The 22,371-nt window shown below is 45.8% G+C and overlaps 3 protein-coding genes across 3 annotated transcripts; 2 read left to right on the top strand and 1 right to left on the bottom strand.

Moving 5' to 3' along the window:
* Positions 1-889: 889 nt before the first annotated feature.
* LOC124660727 (putative nuclease HARBI1) lies at positions 890-4,176 on the bottom strand. Its single transcript, XM_047198546.1, has 6 exons — positions 4,160-4,176; positions 2,793-3,204; positions 2,481-2,706; positions 2,065-2,404; positions 1,479-1,659; positions 890-1,039 (listed from the first exon to the last, which is right to left on the bottom strand). Exons 1-6 carry the CDS (start codon positions 4,174-4,176, stop codon positions 890-892), a joined length of 1,326 nt encoding a protein of 441 aa, XP_047054502.1.
* Positions 4,177-6,035: 1,859 nt separating this feature from the next.
* On the top strand, positions 6,036-10,038 carry LOC124696862 (novel plant SNARE 11-like). Its single transcript, XM_047229531.1, has 10 exons — positions 6,036-6,129; positions 6,403-6,495; positions 6,820-6,913; positions 7,019-7,056; positions 7,240-7,325; positions 7,595-7,674; positions 8,780-8,836; positions 8,934-9,026; positions 9,104-9,178; positions 9,755-10,038. The coding sequence occupies exons 1-10, from the start codon at positions 6,056-6,058 to the stop codon at positions 9,845-9,847; spliced, it is 783 nt and encodes a 260-aa protein (XP_047085487.1). The 5' UTR covers positions 6,036-6,055; the 3' UTR covers positions 9,848-10,038.
* A 5,165-nt stretch (positions 10,039-15,203) lies between these two features.
* Positions 15,204-22,281, top strand: LOC124696854 (probable serine/threonine-protein kinase PBL19). Its single transcript, XM_047229519.1, has 2 exons — positions 15,204-15,828; positions 21,396-22,281. Exons 1-2 carry the CDS (start codon positions 15,478-15,480, stop codon positions 22,176-22,178), a joined length of 1,134 nt encoding a protein of 377 aa, XP_047085475.1. The 5' UTR covers positions 15,204-15,477; the 3' UTR covers positions 22,179-22,281.
* The last annotated feature ends 90 nt before the right edge of the window (positions 22,282-22,371 follow it).

The following is a 22,371-nucleotide window of genomic DNA, read 5'->3' as shown; positions in this document are numbered from 1 at the left end:
GTCTGAGTGTTTGGTTGTCTGGTTGGAGCGAATCGAGTTTCGTGATTGGTTTCCTGAGTGGGAGTGAATGGAACAAACCACTCTCGTGTTTGGTTGTTTGAGTCTGAGTAAATGGTGCGAACCAGTTTTCATGTTTGGTTGATTGAGCGAACCAAAAAAACTGAGAAAACAATTTACTTGTTATTTCAAATTTGTGCAAAGATATATTCAGATCCCTACGAGTAAATTGAAACCAAAACACAACAGCAACCGATTATATACCAGTTGTTACGATAATTGTAATAAAGACTCACAAATACGAAATTTTTGACACACATAAGATCACAAACATAGAAGGGTTCGACACACATACTCGTTCGACAAATATAAGGTCCAGCGACACATAAGGTCACATACATAGAAGGTTCGGACACACATAAGGTTCGACACACATAAGGTTCGACACACATAACGTTCGACACAAATAAGATTCGACACACATAAGGTTCGACACACATAAGATCACTCGACCTTATCTAATCTTTCCACTCTTTGTTGATGTACCTAGCCATCCAAGTCTTCTGACCTGTGTGTCCCATCTTCATGAAAGCTTTGGCACTTTTAGGATTCTCAACCAGAAAAGCAAAATAGTGAGCAATTTGCTCCTCGCTAAAGCCTTCCATACCCAACAAAGTTTCATATAGTGCATCAGGGATTTCATCAAGAGGTGGCTGAGGGGCAGATTTCTCACCGGCTGTGATGATGGCAGCCGCAAGCTCGAATCCTACACGACCAAGAATGGAAACGAGGCCTTCTTCTTCGGTAGGATCCTTCTTGTGCTTCTTCACGGGCCTTGTGGCGAGATGTCCCTTCATTGTTGGATTGTGCAAGTACAGCTTCATCATCCTCATCACAGTCCATTGCTTGTTGCGACAGTCCCAATAGGTTCGCTTGACCCTTTAGCATACTTCCCAGTTGCCAAACGGTCACCATATATGATCTGCATCTCTCGATAGTTCTCTATTGGTCTGTTGATAAACTCAGCTGCAGCTTTGTGCTTCTGAAATTAACAAGTATTTCAACAAGTTAATACAAGAATTCCAGCAAGTATACAAGAATTGCAGCAAGTATACAACTATTCCAGCAAGATTATGAAAGAAAGCAGCAAGTATACATCAATTTCAGCAAGTATACAACAATTCCAGCAAGTAATACAGCAATTTCAGCAAGTATACAACAATTCCAGCAAGTATACATCAATTTCAGCAAGTATACAACAATTCCAGCAAGTAATACAGCAATTTCAGCAAGTATACAACAATTCCAGCAAGTATACAACAATTCCAGCAAGTAATACAACAATTCCAGCAAGTAATACAGCAATTTCAGCAAGAATATGACAATTCCAGCAAGTAAATATAACAATTCCAGTAACCATACATCAATTCCAGCAAGTATACAACAATTCCAGCAAGTAATATTATGAAAGAATGACGTACCGCAATATAGTTTATAGCCATTTCATGCTCTAGCCTTATGGTGGATGTTTCATCATCCCACTGTGCACCACTGACTGTGTCTTTGATTTTTTGGATCATTGCAAACTTCTTCTTAATAGTTCTATGATGGTTGCTTATCTGTGCTCCAGTCAAGGATTGGCGAAAGTGTTCATTCAATGCCCTTGCACAGCCATTGTAGTGCATCATCTTAAATCCTGTAGATGTCCTTGCACCACCTTCCACAATTGCACATAGGTGCTTCAACATGAAAGTTGACATGGAAGTAGTCCAGCACACCACTGAACGACCCTCTGAACCTACTGCCGACTCATCCGTTGCATCCGTAGCCATTCCCTAAACACTTTACATAGATTGTTCAAAATATTACAAATATTGTTCATTACATAAATAGTCCAAACATTACAGAAATATTCTAAATGTTACAATAAAAATGGACTAAGCATCTTGATTGGCAAGGTATTGCGCACGCCCTGCCCACATTTCATTGGCTATATTATTCATAAGATTGACGGTGGCTTGATGTTCTCTAGCTTGGGCTCGTGTAGTTGTAGCATGTACAACATACGTTGGGGCTTCAGGTGGATCATTTTGTGCTTCTAAGAAGATATCATCAGCCCCATCAGTCAACATCCAATTATGTATAATGCAGCATGCTTGAACAATGTCAACTTGCGTAGGGTATGGGTGAAAGGGCTTGGCCTCATCAAGGACTTTGAATCTCCTCTTCAGCGAACCAAATGCACACTCAACCCTTATGCGAAGTGAAGAGTGCCTAAGGTTATACAATTCCTCAGCAGTTTCAACTGGATGGTGTCCCCATTCGTTTAAGTGGTATCTTGTATTGCGAAAGGGAGGCAGGAATCCAGGCTTAGCCCCATAGCCAGCGTCAACTAAGTAATATTTACCTACAACATATCATTAATTAGCTAGGTACTTATTTGTCATCTACATATCAAATTGACACAATTTTATTAGTTTTACCTGTGGGTACACGTAGGCCATTAGGTCTTTCTAATGCATCTTTTAACACTGTTGCATCATGAGCTGTGCCCTCCCAACCAGCCAGCACATATGTGAACCTCCCACCAAAATCTACCGCAGCCAAAACATTTTGTGAAGTGAAAGACTTTCTACCACGAAAAGCTGGCTCCATGGCCTTAGGCACAGAACATCTCACGTGGGTACCATCAATTGCTCCAATGCAATCCTAATTCATGAACATTACACCCAGTTAGCAACCTAGTAATATTCTAGAGGTTCTAAAATCTCACATCTATTGCCTACCCATATTACCTTAAAATATGGATCCCATCGATGGTTGCCTGCAATTTGAGGTGCAATATCCAGGGAAGGTGGCTTGATGTATTCATCTCGCAACTCACCAATAGCATGCAATACTAAGTTGAAATATCTGCTTGTAGTTTCAGTTGACCTATCAAAATTTGTCGCAACTAACCTAGTTCTCAGATTGTGGCCTATTGTGTTGAGGAACATTGCAACTTGCTCCTCAACAGACAAATGTATAGTATCTTCAAGCAAATGGCGTTCCCTGAACACATTACAGAACCGAAAAAATGCTCCTTTACCAAGCCTAAGCATGTTTGTGCAAGTAGTCTCATCCCTCCAGATTTTGTTATTCAAATACTCCATACGCATCCTATCTCTTTCAGCAATTGGTGCATAGCAAATGGGTGGTCGTGCTCTTCTTTTTTTTTTTTAGACTCAACCAGAACCACAGCCATGACCATCCAAACATATGCAGCAGCAGCCCAAATTACCAAATTTGTTTGATTTCCCATCTAAAGGCAGATCCAAAATATAATTTCAGCAAGCAATTTCTAGGGATTTCAAAAATATGCAGCAGCAGCCCAACGTTTGGAGAATATGTGTGTACCTTGCGGCTGCTGGTACTGCTACTGCACGAAGATGCTGTTTCAAATGTCGCCGATGCCGCCGCTCCTTGCCGTGTCGTCGCTGCCGCCGCTCCTTGCCGTGCCGCCGCCGCCGCCGCTCCTTGCCGGGCCGACGCCGCCGCCGCTCCTTGCCGGGCCGACGCCGCCGCCGCTTCTTGCCGGACCGACGCCGCCGCCGCTCCTTGCCGGGCCGACGCCGCCGCCGCTCCTTGCCGAGCCGCAGCCGCTGCTCCTTGCCGTGCCGCCGCTTCTTGCCGTGCCGGGCCGACGCCGCCGCCGCTCCTTGCCGGATAGATGGGAACGTCCGGCGGCTAGGGTAATCGTGGAGGGAGGCGGAGGGAGGCAGTACTGGTCGAGGGGGTGGGGGAAAGTGAGCGACTCCACTCGCGGGCCGTGTGATTCGCCCGATTTTGCCGTTTCCCCCGATACAGCATATTTTGGGTATATTCCCTCCCTGGCCGCTCCGCCCCTACCCGCTCGCGAACCAAACAACGGGCGAACCGGTGCGACCCGACGCGAGTCGACCCAGCTCCCCCAACCAAACACATCCTTAGTGCGGCAAGAACTCGGCCGACCCGGATCTTGGGGCCCTCGTGGATTGGGATGGATTGTTGGGTCAAACCGTCAAAGCGGCGGAGGTGGAGGTGGGGTCCATAATTAGATATTTCCAGATGAGAGACACGGTAACCCACCCCATTAATTTCTATCGTGATCACCGGGAGAGTAGGAAGGAAATAAAAGGCCAACCCGTTGCCGGTAACCATCTCACCCAAATAAAAAGGAGAAGAAAAAGAAAAGATCAGTCAAACTTACCAAGAGATAAATATGAGGCTACGTGTCGCTGAACGGATGTACTAAAACCATGAAAAATTGGCCATCTACAGTACCCAAACTAATCTGGGGCGGGTAAACTCATTACCTTTTATATAGGTTATAATGCTAGACATGTATCGCCAATGTTCATTTATCTCTATGTTAAGAGCCTCTTTGGTTCGCAGTATAAAAACACATGAGTAGAGAAAACATGTAAATGTAACACTTGGATAGGAGTACCGCTTGTGTATTCTATGAACCTGTTGGCATCTGACCATGCCGACATTTGAAATAAAGTCGCAACTTATTCTAAAAAAAAGGGATTGAGATTTCATGCCACATGGTTCCTACAAGAAGTGAAAAGACACAATCAAGGGTTAGAAACATTGCATAATTGTCGCATAAACAAAGGAAAGTTTCCATGAGAGTGAATCTACGGAACATTTCTACAAAATTACAGGCAAAGTGGACCACATAATATATATTTTTCTATAATTTCAAATCATAGAAAAAGTATAAGGTTTATAGAGAATTTATAAGAAATGTTATCCTTCAATTTTCAGAACCAAATAAATCCTAAAACGATGTAGCAATGAAGGTGGTGCCACTACTCATATGCATGCATATTCACTTGTTTTGCTGTCATCTCAGTGGTCAAACATATGATCGAGATGGCATGCTATATTGGTCCTACAAGAAGTGGAAATACACGATCTTGTAAAAAGAAAATATTTGGTTGCAATAGTGAATAATCCAGAAGGGTTAGAAACATTGCATAATTGTCGCGTAAACAAAAGAAAGTTTCCATGAGAGTGAATCTAAGATGAACATTTCCACGAAATTACATGCAAAGTGGACCACATAATATAATTTTTCTGTAATTCTAAGTCATATGAAAAAATAAAGATTTATAGAAAATTCATAAGAAATGTTATCCTTCATTTTTCAGAATCAAATAAATCCTAAAACGATGTAGCAATGAAGGTGGTACCACTACTCATATGCGTGCATATTCACTTGTTTCGTTGTCATCTCGGTGGTCAACAAAGTTGCTGAATTTGGGGTATCTTCATGTGGGCTCATGCTATAGGTTGGATTGGCACCTCCCAACAACCAATGCACGTTCGTCCTCCTCCTAGGATATTGTCAAGTCAAACACGACCAAATTCATACCACCAGTTCCCCAAACATTTGATTAAACGGACAACCTATCTTCATGCTTTGTTCTTGTTCTAGAGTCTAGACTATAGCATAATTCTTTCCAACAGAAAAATGCTCCTGTCTTCGCTCGATACAAGAGCCCAGCATTTGATTACACTCTGTTATCAAGTAACCTGCAAATGCAAATTTGCATTCCTCTCACTTGGAAAATGCAGAATATTTTAATCCGAGCTGCGGCGTTGATCATCTCCCCAGCAGCGTCGGATGCAGATCGGACGGACACGGGCGCGCGGTGTTCCACCGGAAAAGGTCGCCGGAATCCAACATGGGAGATACCGAACCCGTAAAGCTAAAGCGAACCAAAACAAAACAAACAAAAAGGTCCAAAACAAGACACGCCGCGTCTCCGACCGAAGCTGTCGGACGGAGGCCACCACCACCCTCGCCGCCGTTGGGATCGACCGGTCCCTCCCGATTCCGGCGAACCTTGCCCGGGCTGTCCCCGCCGCATCTGCGCTGGGACCCCCTAGCGCGGTCCCCGTCGATCCGGCCGGCTTGTGGGGTTCGGTTTGGTCCCCGGCCCCCCGGGGATCCATTTTTGGTTTGATTTTCGGTTCCCTCCGCGCGCAGGCGGGCTAGATTTTTGGCGGGGCTGCCCCGGGGGAGGGGATGGATTTGGCGTCGGTCAACGAGGAGCTCGCCGAGATCGACGGGCAGATCGGCGACATCTTCCGCGCATTGCAGTAAGCTCAGCTGATTTTCCCTGCTTCCAGACATCATCTTTCCTTTTTGCTCGGTTTGAATTCAGACATGCTTCGATGGAGTTGCCAGTAGATCTCCTCTGGCTTGCTATGTTTCCGCGTGCGGAGGTCAGATTGTTGACCTGTGGGAGAAGTGTTTCTCTGGGGCCGGCGGGATGTGCTTGGTGATCTCGGCTCAAGTGGCAAATGTAATATGACTAAGAAATGGGCGCTTGATTGTTTGACTGATGGATGTTTTGGCTCATTTGTCTGCAGAAATGGGTTCCAGAAGCTGGACAAGATCAAGGACGCCAACCGCCGGAGCAGGCAGCTCGAAGAGCTTACCGACAAGATGCGAGACTGCAAAAGGTCACTTGTTCTTCTTCTCTTTATTGTATGATGATACACCCTGGGAGTACTTGCTAAGTTGCTAAAACGGAAGTGTGTCGAAGCTTGTAAGAACGGATGCAGCATTTCGCATGAGTGCGTATGTGGCTTCTGTTTGGCTGATGTTGACTTATCCATTGGCCATCACAATTTTTTCACTATCTTGAAGTACCAGATACATCGGCAGTGCATACTACCTGCAATGTCTGCTTTCGGAATCTTAGCCTTGTGATCAGCCAGTAGCTTATCGGACAAACAGATAGCTGGTTTACTGAATTTTGATGCTTTGTGTGCGTGCTTTTATAGGCTTATCAAAGACTTTGAACGAGTTATGAAAGACGAGACGGCCAATGTTGATCCCAACACTGCTAGAATGCTGAACGATAGAAAGCAGTCGCAGGTAAATGTTGCGGAAACTCATTCAGCTCCAAAATTCATTTATAGACTTTGCTATTGTGATTCTTAACCCTCCAGTAAACCCGGGTTTGTCCTATCTATTTTGCAGATCAAGGAACTGAACTCTTATGTTGCTCTGAAGAAACAGTGAGTTTCTGTCTGTCTTGTAGTGCCATTTGGTTTGTGTTATAGCCACCTTGTGCATATGCACCACACGTATTTGGCGTTGTGTTTCTAATTCTGCACCATAATTGCTCATAAGCTTGAAGTAAAATGTTTCATCAATTCTGGTAGCATTTCATGATCATACATGTATTGTTTGGATTGCAGACATGCAAGTGAAAATAAGCGAGTTGATCTTTTTGATGCTCCTACTGAAGATGGCTTTGGTGAAGAAAATGTGTTGTTAGCATCAAGTAAGTTGCAATATTACAGTCCATGTGGGTGAAATAATGCGGCTTTGGTTAAGAAAATGTCGCATCAAGAAAGTTGCAATATTACAGTCCATGTGAGCAAAATAATGTGATAGCGTGATCCCATCCAGGCTAATGGAATACAAATATTCCATCCTTTCTATCTTAAATGTGCTTAACAAATGCATTGAAATAAAACAAACGTCTGTGACTTGTCCAGTTTGGATTTGTATATCTCTTAGATTATTGATCCCTGCATGTATTTTCTGTAGATATGACAAACCAGCAGCTAATGCAACAGGGAGACAGTCTAATGGATGAGACTGACCAAGCTCTCGCACGATCTAAGCAGGTTAGCTTTCTACTGCAGTGTCCCTTTATAGATTAATGGTGGGTACAGTAGTTTGGCCTTGTCGGTATGTGTTCATGCCGGGCCTGTAAATTTGAATTATACATCAATGTTGCATTAAACGATTTCCTCTTGGATTGTTTATGCAACTTAACAGTCGATGAGCTATCAATTGGCAAAGCTCTTATATATCTTGTCAGGCATGTTGACTTCATATTGTGTTTAAATAAGAAGTTGAAGCGAAGTACTCACATCTCTGTGTATGCGGTATTTTCATATTATTTTGATATTTGGCCTCGTTGTTTACCTTAGTTTACTGGAAGTAGTCTGTCTGTGTGTTTCACCTGTATCTATACTATTCATGCTGCTATTTTATTTCTATATTGTGCAAGATGTCATCTGTGTTAGATTGTATGTATCACAGACAGGTTTACCATGCAGTATATATTTTACTGTGTTTACTTTCTTGGAGCGAGTTCATATCTTCGTAATGAAATGTACATATTGTTCTCTCCTTTTCTTGCATTTATATACTGCTGTTGTAGAAACCTATGCATGCTCACTTTATTTACCCTCGTGTATATGCAAAACTTACTTCTGTCAAGAGTTTGTGTATTACCTATAACGGACCGTGCTGAACATCTTCCAAGGAACACCCATGATCTAAAACGTTGAAGTTTTTTCTCATAACGAAAACTATTGTATCTTTGTTTGGTCATAACAGAAGTTGTTCTTTGTTGTACCGTTAGCTTGTTATTTTCTCATGTTCTCTACTAATTTGTTATGATTATGATGGTTGGATTTGCTCCTCCTCATTTTTCCTGGATATAGACAGTAGCACCATATGTGCTCTCTCCTGGATAATCAACTTGATATAGACAACGTTACTAACAAATGAGTGGTCATCAGTTGGACATGTCTCTTCCCATCGTGAGAATGGAACTATTGCTTGAGTCCTCATCCTTTCATGTATTTTAATCGCTTTGACTGATATGATGCAGTTTGTTTGGGTTGAACCTAAGTCTTGAATTTCTTTTGCCTTCATAATACCCGTGTTTTTTACACTTTATCAGTGCTTCTAGATGCTGATTTGTTTTCCTTTTTGTAGACCGTGCAAGAGACGATCAATGTGGGTACAGAAACTGCAGCTGCTCTCAAAGCACAGGCAAGGCGTTCTTTCTTGTTCTCATCACGAGTCTATCACAGTATTTTGCTGTCTAATTGGGACATAAGAGAGCTAACTTTTGATTATTTCTTGCCAGACAGAGCAAATGAGCAGGGTTGTTAATGAGCTAGATTCCATCCATTTCTCCCTGAAAAAGGCATCAAAATTGGTGAAAGAAATTGGTAGACAGGTAGGTACTGTTAGTACATTAACGATTTTCTTTGTCCGCTCCTTTATTATTCATTTTCACTTTCTTAAATAATGTAGGTTGCGACCGATAAGTGCATCATGGCGCTACTTTTTCTCATTGTGGCTGGAGTCATAGCTGTAATAATTGTTAAGGTCAGTGCTTAGCTTCTTCAGAGAGATGCTTAGTTACAGTACTTCTGTGTACTACTTACACCCAGTTGACTATGATAAATATTTTGGAAATTGCATGCAACTGGATTTTACTTCTTCCTTGCCTCTTGTCTTTTTGGTTTGGTGAGGGTTACAGATGTGTCAGCAAGAATGAGTTCTTTGTTAAACAGTATTTTGCTAAGGCGGAAATGAATTGGATTGATTTTGTGGGTCATGGTTGTCATCACTGAACACAAACTTCAACACTAGTTCATTAAATAAAAGGACCACATGGCTAGAAGATGAGATCTGTCAACCATTAATTTGTTGACTTGCATATCGATTGGGTAAATTGTGCATATCATGTCTTCTTGAGTCCTGACTGATGTCTGTGGACTAAGATACTTTTGTACACTACTTTACTAGACATAAACACCCATAAGGAATTAAGGATAGATAACATGATGGGACAGCAGACAAGCACTTCCTTAGTGTGTTGTGCATCAAACATTGATTTTTTTTTTTGACTATGTTCAGGTATTACAGTGCCCTTCTGACGATTATAGTGTTTCATTGCAGATTGTAAACCCACACAACAAGGATATTCCGAATATCCCTGGACTCGCTCCACCGGTTGGTAGAAGGCTACTGTCTATTGTAGAGGGCAAGTGAGTTTCCATACATGTGTAAAAAATTGACGAGGCGTCGCGTGAAGTTCCTTGAATCATGTGGCAGAGAGTGTTGTAAACTTGTAATGTTGTACCCACGGGATCCATATGCAAAACCAGAGGTTACCAAACCAAACCAGTGTAAAATTGTATGTTCTTACTCTCCTGGCAAGCAAGCGGGTTTTGTTTTGGCAAGGACCAAGTTTCCTGTGAACATTCACATCTGTATTTTACCCGAACCATCAGACTGCTAAGAGTGCGTCAGCATATGGAAATTTTGGATCCTGGCAATAATACACACATACTTGACTGCGGACAAAACTCCTGGTTGTGTTGTAGCTTCTGTGTAGTGAATTCTCTTGCTAGGGTGAATGACGGTGACTCAAGAATCAGAGATGTCCACTTTGAGTCTTTGACCATATATAGAATCTTGCATCACCTGAAGTCACTTTTCCCAGTCATGCTGCCCTGGATTTGTAACTTTCCTGTCAAAAAAGCTATCGAGAAGTCGACTAACAATCATTTGATTAATCCCTAGTGTTTTCATCACCGTTTTTGAGTGGTTGTTTCCCATGGGGTTTCCAGCCTAGTAAAAGGTTGGTCTTTAGCAGTTAGCACACAGTTTCAGACAAAATAAATGATAGGACAAGATGCAGGTGCCAACTTGTGAGAACAAGTGAAGCATCGTCATGCATGATTGCATATTTGCATGCCATGCTTTTTTCTTAGTGGAACGTGCTTGGTGTCAAAAGGATTGTTAGCCGAAATGACATTGCACAGTCTTCGTCCTCGTCGGAACCCACCGCGTAGTCTCCGCCCACTTGCTCACCTCGTCCCGTTGGCGCAGTGTGGCTACCCAAACAGGGCTGGTCCATAGATTTCGGAGGCTCCAGGGCGAAACGATATCAAGGGCCCCTTGTTCACAATAGTGAAGTTATCGTAGGGCAGGGGGCCATTGCCCCCCTACTATAGATTTTTTTTAAAGATATATATTTATGCTAAATTTGTATATATTACTTAAAGTTTAAGCATGATTGGTGGTCTGGCCACCTAACAATATCCATCACACACGAAAGACTTAAAAAATATTAGTATTGGGCAAGAGAAATATTAGAGTAATGCGATAACAAACTAAATAATATTTACATTTGAAATATCCATGGTCTTTGAAATCTTTAAGAATCACTCTACAGCCTAAGTACAAGTATAAATATATCAAGTATGTAAAAAAAAATCATGGGCCAGGGCCCTCGCTCCTGAAGGCCCGGGGCGAGCGCCCCTTTGCCCCGCCCTATGGGCCAGCCCTGTACCCAAAGACGGTGCTCACAAGTTTCACCGAGTTGGCACATTTGTTGGCATCCTCATATATTTGACCACTTCTCTTAGTTATATCCTTTTGAGTGTCTTCTTTTGACAAGATTAATGCTCATCGATCGACAAAAGGGTCCCATGCACTATATGTGGTCAGTCAACTGGTGAGGAGCTGCGCTTTAGTTTTTGATTAGTTCAGTTTGGTGGAGATGCGGCTGTTGGGAAGTTGGGTCAGGTCATGGGCAGACGGTGACTTGTGTAGAAATACCTTGTCTGAAGGTGAACTCATTGTCTGGACTGGACCTCCTCCAACTGATCAGATTAATTAGCTCCATGGGAAAGAATGGATGCATGAGAAATAAACAGTGGGCACGGCACGCTCTGGGCCATGGAGCTTGCTCTTGCGCAACTTGCAGAGTCGGTTTCGTAAGCGTCAAAAGCTAGACAAGAAATGCAGAATTGGTCGACCCGATGTGACCACAGAAATGCATAATCGGTGCGTACCTGAGACAAAAGACAATGACGATAGTGAGGCGGCGGTAAAATCCATCTGCTGTTTCATCCCTCTAGCTGGCGATGCTATCGATTTGATTTGGCTTTTATGGACTTGGACTTTAGAGATGTGGTGGATCACGGTCTCTCGTTGGAGAGAGGTTCTTTTTTGTTTAGGTTAATTTCAGTATTTTTTTCGAGATGGTGATATGTCACCATGGCAGCTACATCTTGAAACGAGAATATGGTTCTTTCCGCCCTACCCTTGTTGCGGTGGTGCGTCTAGCGTTGGCGAAAGGCGCTTGAAGTTTTATGTTGCAAGAATCTCGATCTAGTTAGCTTCCGTGTTTGTTGGTGTAGTTTCGAGTATGGCTCTTCCGATCTATGGTCCTTTTGGGCCTTAGCATAGCAACCTTGTGTCCGTTTACTATGGTATGCTTCACTACGTCAAGATTTATCCGGCTCTTGTGATGGAGGGGTCAAGAAGGCGACACATATTTGGCTTATGCTAGTTTATGTAGTCTTTCCTAGGTGGTTAAAACACCTATCTATAATTTTATTACCTTTTAATTTTTTGTATATAAATGATTATCGCCAAGAAAAAAAAAGCATAATTGGCGGTAGGTAGGCTAGCAGCATCGTCGATGCTTGGACATCTGGGGATGGTCACTCTTTCAGGGAAAAAAACAATACTCGCATGGATATGCATTCCCACTCTTTCATGTCCCGCATCCTCACAAGTCACAAGGCCTTTTTGTCTTTTACTTATGTTCTTTGTATGTTCACAGCAAAGTAAGTTTAGCTGAACATATTTGACTTCAACACACAGAAATTTAGCTTAGATACACTTTTGTGGGGCCCTCTGGTTCACTGAGACGTCATTTTCCACCTTCAGATTTTACCCCTTTTATTTGAAGCTCGATCATAGGGCTCCAAAGAATTTCTCCCTCCATTCTATAATTTCTTATCGTGATTGTAGTTTAAATTCGAACTATAAAATTATGAAACAAATGAGTACTACCCACTACGGGAACCCGCCAAGCTTGCCGGCCGTGGCACAACCTGCCTCGCCGTCGGCACCTTGCCGTCGGCACAATATGGCCTCGGCACAGCCAGGCTGACCATCGGCACAGACGACAACCCGACAGTGGGTCCGAGCCGTCGGCACAGACGCCGTCAGCACAAGCGCTGCGGGCCCTAGTGCACGGCTAACACGGCCGTTAGCCCACGGAGGAGTCTGTGCCGACGTGCCGATGGCAATGCCGTCGGCACAGCAGCGACGCTCGGACGATGCAGCGCCGCCACGCATCGACCTTTTATGGGGAATTGAGATTGCGTTCATGTGGGCTGTCGCCAGGGGCGGATCCAGGATTCGAACATAGGGGGGGCGAGAGTCAAAAGAGACAATAGTTACAGGTCAAATATAATGTATCTACATATTATAGGTAATAGGTCCAAGCCTGTTTTGTCCATGGTTCGTGTCTTTGTTTGGAAATTTACCCACACAACAAATACTTTTGATAGCTTCAATTTAAATGAAATAGCTGCATTTTAAATTTGTGCCTATGGTAACCAAGATTGTACGAATTTTCAACGCAGAAGAATTAATTCTTGAAAGAACATGCTTGAAAAAAGCCATACTATGTTTTATTCTTGCTCTTCAACTTTCCCAATTCCCAGGAGACGTATAGCTAAGCAAACAAAATATAACTTACATATCTATCTCTCGTGTGAGGAGATAGAACGACAGTAACTAATCCGTTGGCCATTACCAGCATAATTAGATGCTCGTGTGTACCTTACTACCTTGAGAAATCGGGGGGAGTTCCCAGAACGATGGTCCGGCAACAGCGACCAGAGGCAGTCGCGGCTTCATCGCTGATCGACCAGAGGCAGAAGCGATGTTGAGCACAAACTGACGCCTGACGGTGACGGCAACACCATAGCACGAGAGGAGGGCGGCGGCGGCGGCGATATGTGAACTTATTCGTGGTGGAAACGGATCGTCGAACTGATGATGGATTAACAGCTCCAGGCCGCACGTACGTACATCTAATTCCTAAGCTATTTGGGCTTGGGCCATGTGACAATCTAATGAATAATGCCCATAACTAAGTTGCTGGTAGCCAAACCGTAAGGAAATCAGTGCTGGCCCCTGCTGTAAATCCTTGGGGGTGGCCGACGCATAGGGGGGGCCTGGCCACCGCTCGCCCCCCCCCCCTGGATCCGCCTCTGGCTGTCGCCCCGTTGCTCCCTCAAATAAAAGATGTTTTTCTACGAGCATGAATATGCATGCAGAGTCACACTTCTAGAGTTCTAGTTTCATGGGTCGCTTTTTCGCATCGAATCAACGAACTGGTTTGAGTGTCTCACCGGGAAACACATCAAGCACAATGTGCTGCAACTAGTTAGAGCAAAAAATCTTTGCGAAAATGTACCTTTCATTACACACGACTATAGGAGCACCCGTTTGGACTTGTAGAGCAGCATGGTACATAGTTTTCTGTTTTATCCGGCCAAGAAAAATGCAAGGCAAGACATGAATGGCGCTAAAATATCAATTTAACTTCCTTTTTCTCGGATTTACCATAGATTTTAATATCTTTTTTCTTCATCGTTGCTGAAAGGTCTTCAATAATCTATTCTTTCTTGTTTGGTAACAAGGGAATAGGCAATAATTGTGTGTCTCCATCAATCTCATCCCTTCAGCGCGCTGCTCCTGCTTGTGTACACTAGGCAGTACAACTACCAAGGGGCGGAGTTCCTAGTATGTAGGGCAAGGTAGGGTAGCCACCCTATCTTGATTTTCGGAGATTTTTTTTACAGGCACGGTGTTTATCTGAACAATTTGAATTGTTATATGTTGAAAAGGGTATCTCATTATATCTAGTCTAGCCGGAAAACACGTATTTCTCTTTGCAATATCTCATTCTCAATTTAACAAACTCGACTCTAAAACAGTATCCTAGGTGAGGTACTTAATAAGGACCTACGGATATTTTTGCCAGCTTATTAGGTGTGGCCGAAACCAACTCTAGATATGCCATGGATTATGTTTTGCGGTTCTACTTTAGCTTTGTATATATTTTATTAATCTAAAATTATAATATTTGTATTGATCAGTAGATGACTTTGGTTAGGGATGCTGGGACATGTTTTCTCAAGAAATGATGGTCGAGAGCCCCTATCGAAAGATGTCAATATGCGTAGAAAATGACATCACAATTCTAAGTATGAATGAAATGATAAAAAAAATGGGAAAATCAAGAAAAGAGGAAGACACCAGATTACTATAGATTATCTTAAAAAAGTTCCCATTGCCTAGTTATTATAGCTTCCTTCTTGGTATTTTTTTTAGGTTGTACACGTATTCAAAATATGTCTCGATTTCTCTTTTAGTATTTGCATTAGTGTTCACCATGCCCTTAAATTCTTTCTTCCTTCGCCACAGCAACTACCAGTCAAACCAGCAGGTGAGGTGAGTAGGAGCCGTGTGTGTGTGAGGGCGTATATATTATCTTGGCGCCGACGACCCAACCGCACACCAGCGATCGCGCGCGGCACCAGGGCGGCCGGTTGACTGTCGACGTAAGTATCTCCTCTCGATTCCTCACATGATCCGTGGCCATTTTTATATACGACGATCTCATGCCGTTGTTTCCACGAACACCTAGCTAGTTGTCTCTGTCAAAGCCAATTCTGTGTCCCGTCGATCCCATCCAATCCATCGCTAGCGTTTCTTCCTCGTCTCTCCACTGTTTCATCCCGCTACTCTGCTTCTTCTGAGCCAGTTCTTGGATTGCCTCGTATCTCCATGGACAGCTGACCAGGATGGGGTGCTTCGCCTTCAAGAGCGGCAAGAACAAGGCCGAGAACCAGCGGCCACGGCCGGCTGGCGGGGCCAAGTCGCCGGCGCCAACGTCGGACGGCACTGGGCCGACGAGCAAGGCCTCGTCAGGGTCGACGCCGACGCGGAGCATACAGGAGCTGTCGGAGGAGAGGGGCGCGGCGCGGCTGCGGGCGTTCGGGCTGGAGGAGCTCGGCAGCGCCACCAACGGCTTCAGCCGCTCGCTCAAGGTCGGCGAGGGCGGCTTCGGCTCCGTCTACCGCGCCTTCTTCCGCTCCGCCGCCGGCGGCCGGGTCGTGCTCGCCGTCAAGCGCCTCAACCAGCGCAGCCTGCAGGTCCGTTCAGAATCGTTTGAGCAAGTAGTTTTTTCAGAGAATTGTTATTACTGGGAAATTACTTGTTTTGCCGTGAAATCGAACTTGAGCTCCATGAAAAATCTTCACATAACGATGAATACATCGCAGTCGGGGCTAGGGCATCCACTTGTTAGAGATAGAATTGTAAACGTATGAGACTAGGATTAGTATAGAATCCGTTGTGATTACAACACGTATTGTAACCTGCTATATAAACATATGAAGAAGAGCCTCGGTGATTATCCGAGTAGTCTAGATCTACCTGATCGTTATATCGAGTTTTACATGGTATCAGGCCGCCTCTTCCGGCGATAACCTGTCCATCAAGTTCATCGCAAGCTTCGGCGCCGCCGCCCTCATCGGCCATGGCGTCCTCCGCTTCAAACCCGCCGCTCTCCCTCGGCCCACCTCCGCGCACTCAGCTGACGCGGGATAACTACCCGATCTGGCGATCCCAAGTTTTGCCAGCTATCCGCGGCGCGCAACAGGTCGGCTTGATCACCGGCGTCGACAGCGCTCCGCCCACAGAGGTCATTGATGTGCCGGCTGACGCCGCCACCAACACGCCGGCGAAGATGAAGGCCAACCCTCTCTATGCCGATTGGATCGCGCGTGACCAGCTCGTCCTCTCATACCTCCTGCAGTCTCTCTCCCTGGAAGTACTGCCCCACGTCCATCGCATTGAGAGCTCTCATGGCGTTTGGAGCGCCGTCGAGGAGATGTTCTCCGCCCAGAGTGAAGCCAAGGTCGACAATCTACTGGTCGCCCTCGCCACAACTAAGAAGCTCCAGATGTCCACCGCTGAGTACCTTGCGAAGATGCAAGGGTTTGCGGATGAGTTGATCGCCGCCGGCCACCCTCTTCTCGACCGCCAGTTGGTCTCGTATATTCTGGTCGGCCTCGGCAAAGATTATAATGCCCTTGTCGCAGCCCTTGGTGTGGCGACGACCCCCATCACCCTCAGCCGGCTATACTCCCAATTGCTGGCATACGATCAAAGACAGCTCCTCCTTGCCGAGCCCACTCCACCGGAGTTCGAGTCCTCGGCCAATGCTGCATCTAGGCAATGGCGTTCTCGCAATGATGCCAACAACAGCTACAACGGACGGTCCCGTGGTGACCGCCGAGAAGACCACCGTGATGACCGTCGTGACTCTCGACGTGATGATCGCTCCTTCCAACAGGGGCGCGGTGGGGGTCGTGGCAACCCTGGAGGGGGGCGCGGCCGTGGCCGTGGACGTCGCCGGACTACTCCCTGGGCTGATGTCACGTGCCAGATTTGCAACAGGGAGGGGCACTATGCCAAAGACTGTTGGTCTCGTTACTCCAACCATGATGACTATGGCGAGAAGGAGGTCCATGCTGCCTATGGCGTGGACACAAATTGGTACCAGGATTCAGGTGCTACTCATCACATTACGGGAGAGCTAAACAATCTCACTCTTCGTGATGCCTACAAGGGACATGACACGGTCAACACCGCCAATGGGCAAGGTATGAATATTTCTCACATTGGTCATTCAGTAGTACGTAATCCTACTCAAGATTTTCATCTTCGAAACATTCTTCATGTCCCCAATGCCTCCAAAAACTTACTATCTGTTCATCGCTTCACATATGATAACCATGTCTTCATTGAGTTTCACCCTTTCTTCTTTTTGATAAAGGATCTGGCTACCAGGAGAATCGTCCATAGAGGAAGGTGTGTTGGCGGCTTGTACCCCCTCATTGCATCCTTGGCGTCCTCCACGCCATCCAAGTTTGCCTTTGTTGCCGCCAAGCCCTCTCAATACCAGTGGCACAGTCGTTTAGGTCATCCTTCTATAGTAATTGTTAGGCAAATTATTAGCAAGAATAAACTTCCTTGTGTTAGTGATTCTAGTGGTGAGTCTATTTGTGATCCTTGTCAACAGGCTAAGAGTCATCAACTCCCATATCCTATTTCCACCAGTGTATCTACAGTACCTCTACAGTTAGTATTCTCTGATGTATGGGGTCCTGCACCTACTTCTGTTGGTCGTCATGATTATTATATAAGCTTTATTGATGATTATAGCAAATTTACCTGGATCTATCTTCTTAAACGCAAATCTGATGCATTAGCTGCCTTTGTTACCTTTCAGACTCTTGTTGAACGAAAGTTTAATAGGAAAATTATCACTGTCCAGTCTGATTGGGGAGGTGAATACATAAAATTGAACTCTTTATTTCAAACACAAGGAATTACACATCTTGTCTCTTGTCCTCACGCCCATCAACAAAATGGTGCCGCGGAGAGAAAGCACCGTCACATTGTTGAAGTTGGTCTAGCTCTTCTTGCTCATGCTGGTATGCCCTTAAAATTTTGGGATGAAGCCTTTCTCACAGCCACATATCTTATCAATATGCTTCCTAGCAGGGTCATAAATAATGATACTCCAGTTCATCGTCTCCTTGGTACTCGTCCTAACTATTCATCCCTGCGTGTGTTTGGTTGTGCTTGTTGGCCCAATCTGAGACCCTATAACAAACGCAAACTAGCTTTTCGCTCTACCCAATGTGTTTTCATCGGTTACAGTCCTCGCCACAAGGGGGTTAAATGTCTTGAAGTTTCTAGTGGCCGGGTCTATATTTCTCGGGATGTTGTCTTCGATGAGACAGTCTTTCCTTTCAAAAACCTTCATCCCAATGCTGGTGCTCTTCTACGCAAGCAAATTCTACTTCTTGATCCTTCTCTCCAAAATTTTGAGCAGGAACACGTTACTACTAATGATTCACATGTTGAGGATACTCATACTATTAACCCTGTTGCTAGACCTATTTTGCCTCTTGTGCAGGATGCAGCACCAGGAGATAATCATGCTGGTGAAAATTCTGATTCAAACGGTGCCAATAGCTGGTCATATGGCTCTTTTGAATTCTCTGCAGAAAATGACAGAAGAGCTGAACACGAGGAGGATCTGCCGCCAGAATCCACCTCGGGATCGACCCGCCGCGTCGGATCACGTGCTGTCAGCACTGACCGCCAAGATTCGGTGGGGACCCCGTCTGCCGGTCCCCGCGCGACTCCACCGGCCCGCGGATCGTCTGCGCCCCGCGCGTCTGCCACACCATCCGCCAGCGCCACACCGCGGGAGTCCTCCGCCACAGCCGATCCCGCGCTCAGCAGCTCACCTGCGTCCTCTGCGGCCGATTCTGCGTCGCCTGGTGCTGTCTCCCTGGCCGGATCTCCTGTGCCCGCCCGCCCTGTGCCCCCAGCTGCTGCTCAGACTCGCCCCGCTACACGCGCGTCGTCTGGAATTGTTCGTCCTCGACAATACAAAGATGGCACGGTTCGTTGGCTTCTCTCGTGCACGTCCGGTGAGCCTACCAATCTTCAATCTGCTCTTGCTGATCCTAATTGGAAAGGAGCTATGGATGATGAGTTTAATGCCCTGATGAAGAACAACACATGGCGTTTGGTTCCTCCAGGCTATGGCAAAAATGTTATTGACTGTCGGTGGATTTACAAGGTCAAGCACAATGCAGATGGGTCGATTGATAGATACAAGGCACGCCTGGTTGCCAAAGGATTTAAACAACGTTATGGGATTGATTATGAAGACACATTCAGTCCAGTTGTCAAAATTGCCACTGTTCGTCTTGTCCTGTCTATTGCTGTTTCTCGCGGCTGGAGCTTGCGTCAGTTGGATGTCAAGAACGCGTTCCTTCATGGCGTTCTGGAAGAGGAAGTGTATATGAGACAACCACCTGGGTATGAGGATCAACGACATCCAGGATATATTTGCAAACTTGATAAGGCGTTATATGGACTGAAACAGGCACCTCGTGCATGGTATTCACGGTTGAGTGCCAAGTTGCTTTCTCTTGGATTTGTTGCTTCCAAGTCTGATATGTCATTGTTTATCTATCGCAAGTTCAATGTCAGTATTTTTATGCTTATCTATGTGGATGACATCATTGTTGCTAGTTCCTCTCAAGCTGCCACAGATGCTCTGCTTACAGATTTGCATAAGGAGTTTGCCCTCAAGGATCTTGGTGATCTTCACTATTTTTTGGGCATTGAGGTAGCACGGGTTGCTGATGGTCTTGTTCTTAATCAGGCAAAATATGCTCAAGATTTGCTTACCCGTGTTGGCATGGTTAATTGCCAAGGTATGCCTACTCCGTTGTCATCTTCGGAGAAAATTTCAGCTCATCATGGTGATCCTCTAGGACCGGCTGATAGTTCCAAGTATCGAAGTATTGTTGGCGCCCTGCAGTATCTTACTCTCACTCGCCCAGATATCTCCTATGCAGTTAACAAAGTCTGTCAGTATCTACATGCACCCACTACAGTACATTGGACTGCAGCTAAGCGCATCTTACGCTATGTTAAGCATACTCTCACAGTTGGGCTTACTTTCTCCAAGTCTGCTTCCACTCTAGTTAGTGCCTTTTCTGATGCTGACTGGGCAGGAAGTGTTGATGACCGTCGGTCCACGGGGGGATTTGCTGTGTTTGTTGGACCGAACTTGGTTTCTTGGAGTGCTAAGAAGCAGAATACAGTGTCCAGGTCCAGCACTGAAGCAGAATATAAGTCTCTAGCAAATGCAACAGCTGAAATGATTTGGGTACAGTCACTTCTTGCTGAATTGGGAGTTAGGCTAACACAGAGACCGTGTTTATGGTGTGATAATCTTGGAGCAACATATTTATCTGCTAATCCTGTCTTCCATGCAAGAGCTAAGCATATTGAGATTGATTTTCACTTCGTCAGAGAACGAGTGTTGAAAAGACAATTAGAGGTGAGGTTTATTCCCTCAAAAGATCAAGTTGCTGACGGGTTTACCAAGCCACTTCCTTACCGAGCCTTTGAAGATTTTAAGCATAATCTCAACTTGTCGAAGTTGTGATTAAGGGAGGATGTTAGAGATAGAATTGTAAACGTATGAGACTAGGATTAGTATAGAATCCGTTGTGATTACAACACGTATTGTAACCTGCTATATAAACATATGAAGAAGAGCCTCGGTGATTATCCGAGTAGTCTAGATCTACCTGATCGTTATATCGAGTTTTACACCACTCATGTCAACTTCAATCACAGAATTAATCACCGATTCACCGTGTGAATTTCGGTCCAGGGCTCAGCCTCGATCGAGACAGCGTCAGAAGTCAAATTTATTAAACTGTACAAAATCACCTTGCAAACAGCGTGCCAAAGTTGTTGAAACGTTCTGTTTCCTTGGAAATAAGCAGCAGTCCGTTTGCACTGTGCGGATCAAAAACGGGTATTACCGTGACTCCAAAAATTTAAATAATTTTTTTTGCATGTAAATGAGGCATGTACGTGCAAAATTACGCACCGAAAATTAAAAATATGTAGGTTGGGAAAAAATGACAAGTTTAAAATGAACATTCTGAAGGGATCATCTCCTAAGTTTCCGAACGATCTGTAACTTAGTCCGCGAACACCTTGTAACTTAATGAAAATTGTAAGTATAGTCTGTTTCGAAACTGTTCCAGTCAGGATCAGCAACACCCATGTTCTGAAAAATCGCTTTCTTGTTTCCTGATCATTTCAGGGTCACAAGCAGTGGCTCGCCGAAGTCCAGTTCCTGGGCGTCCTGGAGCACCCGAACCTGGTGAAGCTCGTCGGCTACTGCGCGGTGGACTTAGACGCCGGTAATAAGCACCGGCTGCTGGTCTACGAGTTCATGCCCAACAAGACACTCGACGACCATCTCTTCAGCAGAGCCTACCACCCGCTTCCCTGGAGGACCAGGCTGCAGATCATGATCGGCGCCGCGCGGGGGCTCGACTACCTCCACCAGGGAGTCCCGGAGGTCCAGGTGATATACCGGGATTTCAAGGCCTCCAACGTGCTCCTCGACGGCGACTTCAGGCCGAAGCTGTCGGACTTCGGGCTGGCGAGGGAGGGGCCGACGGACGGGAGGACGCACGTGTCGACGGCCGTGGTGGGCACGCACGGGTACGCCGCGCCGGACTACGTCGAGACGGGGCACCTCACGGCGAAGAGCGACGTGTGGGGGTTCGGCGTGGTGCTCTACGAGATCCTCACGGGGCGGCGGTCGCTGGACCGGAACCGGCCGGCGGAGGAGCAGAAGCTGCTGGGCTGGGTGCGGCGGCACCCGCCGGGAGGGGGCAGCTTCAGGACCATCATGGACCCGCGGCTGGGCGGCCGGTACCCGGTGGCTGCCGCGCGTGAGACGGCGAGGCTGGCTGACCGGTGCCTCGGCAAGAACCCCAAGGAGCGGCCGTCTATGGGGGAGGTTGTGGAGGAGCTGGAGCGGGTGGTGCAGATGGAGCCGGCCCCGACTTCTGCTCCGGCGACGGCCAAGAGGTGATCGATCGGTTGCCATTGGCTGCACCGGTGCACGCTGACCGGCTCAACAATACGTAGTAGCCAGTGTCAGAAGGAGGATAGCATAGTCGCATGCTTCGTCTGAAGTGTACTATACGATCCCAGGGAACTGATCATTTCCCCCAACCTCACTCTCTCCCAACCTTATCCCCTTGAGAGTCTCCTCCCTCCGCCCG

The sequence above is a fragment of the Lolium rigidum genome, chromosome 1, assembly GCF_022539505.1.
Source record: "Lolium rigidum isolate FL_2022 chromosome 1, APGP_CSIRO_Lrig_0.1, whole genome shotgun sequence".
Lineage (NCBI taxonomy): Eukaryota > Viridiplantae > Streptophyta > Magnoliopsida > Poales > Poaceae > Lolium > Lolium rigidum.
Note: the sequence above shows the minus strand (reverse complement) of the source record. Positions and strands in the feature narration are given on the sequence as shown.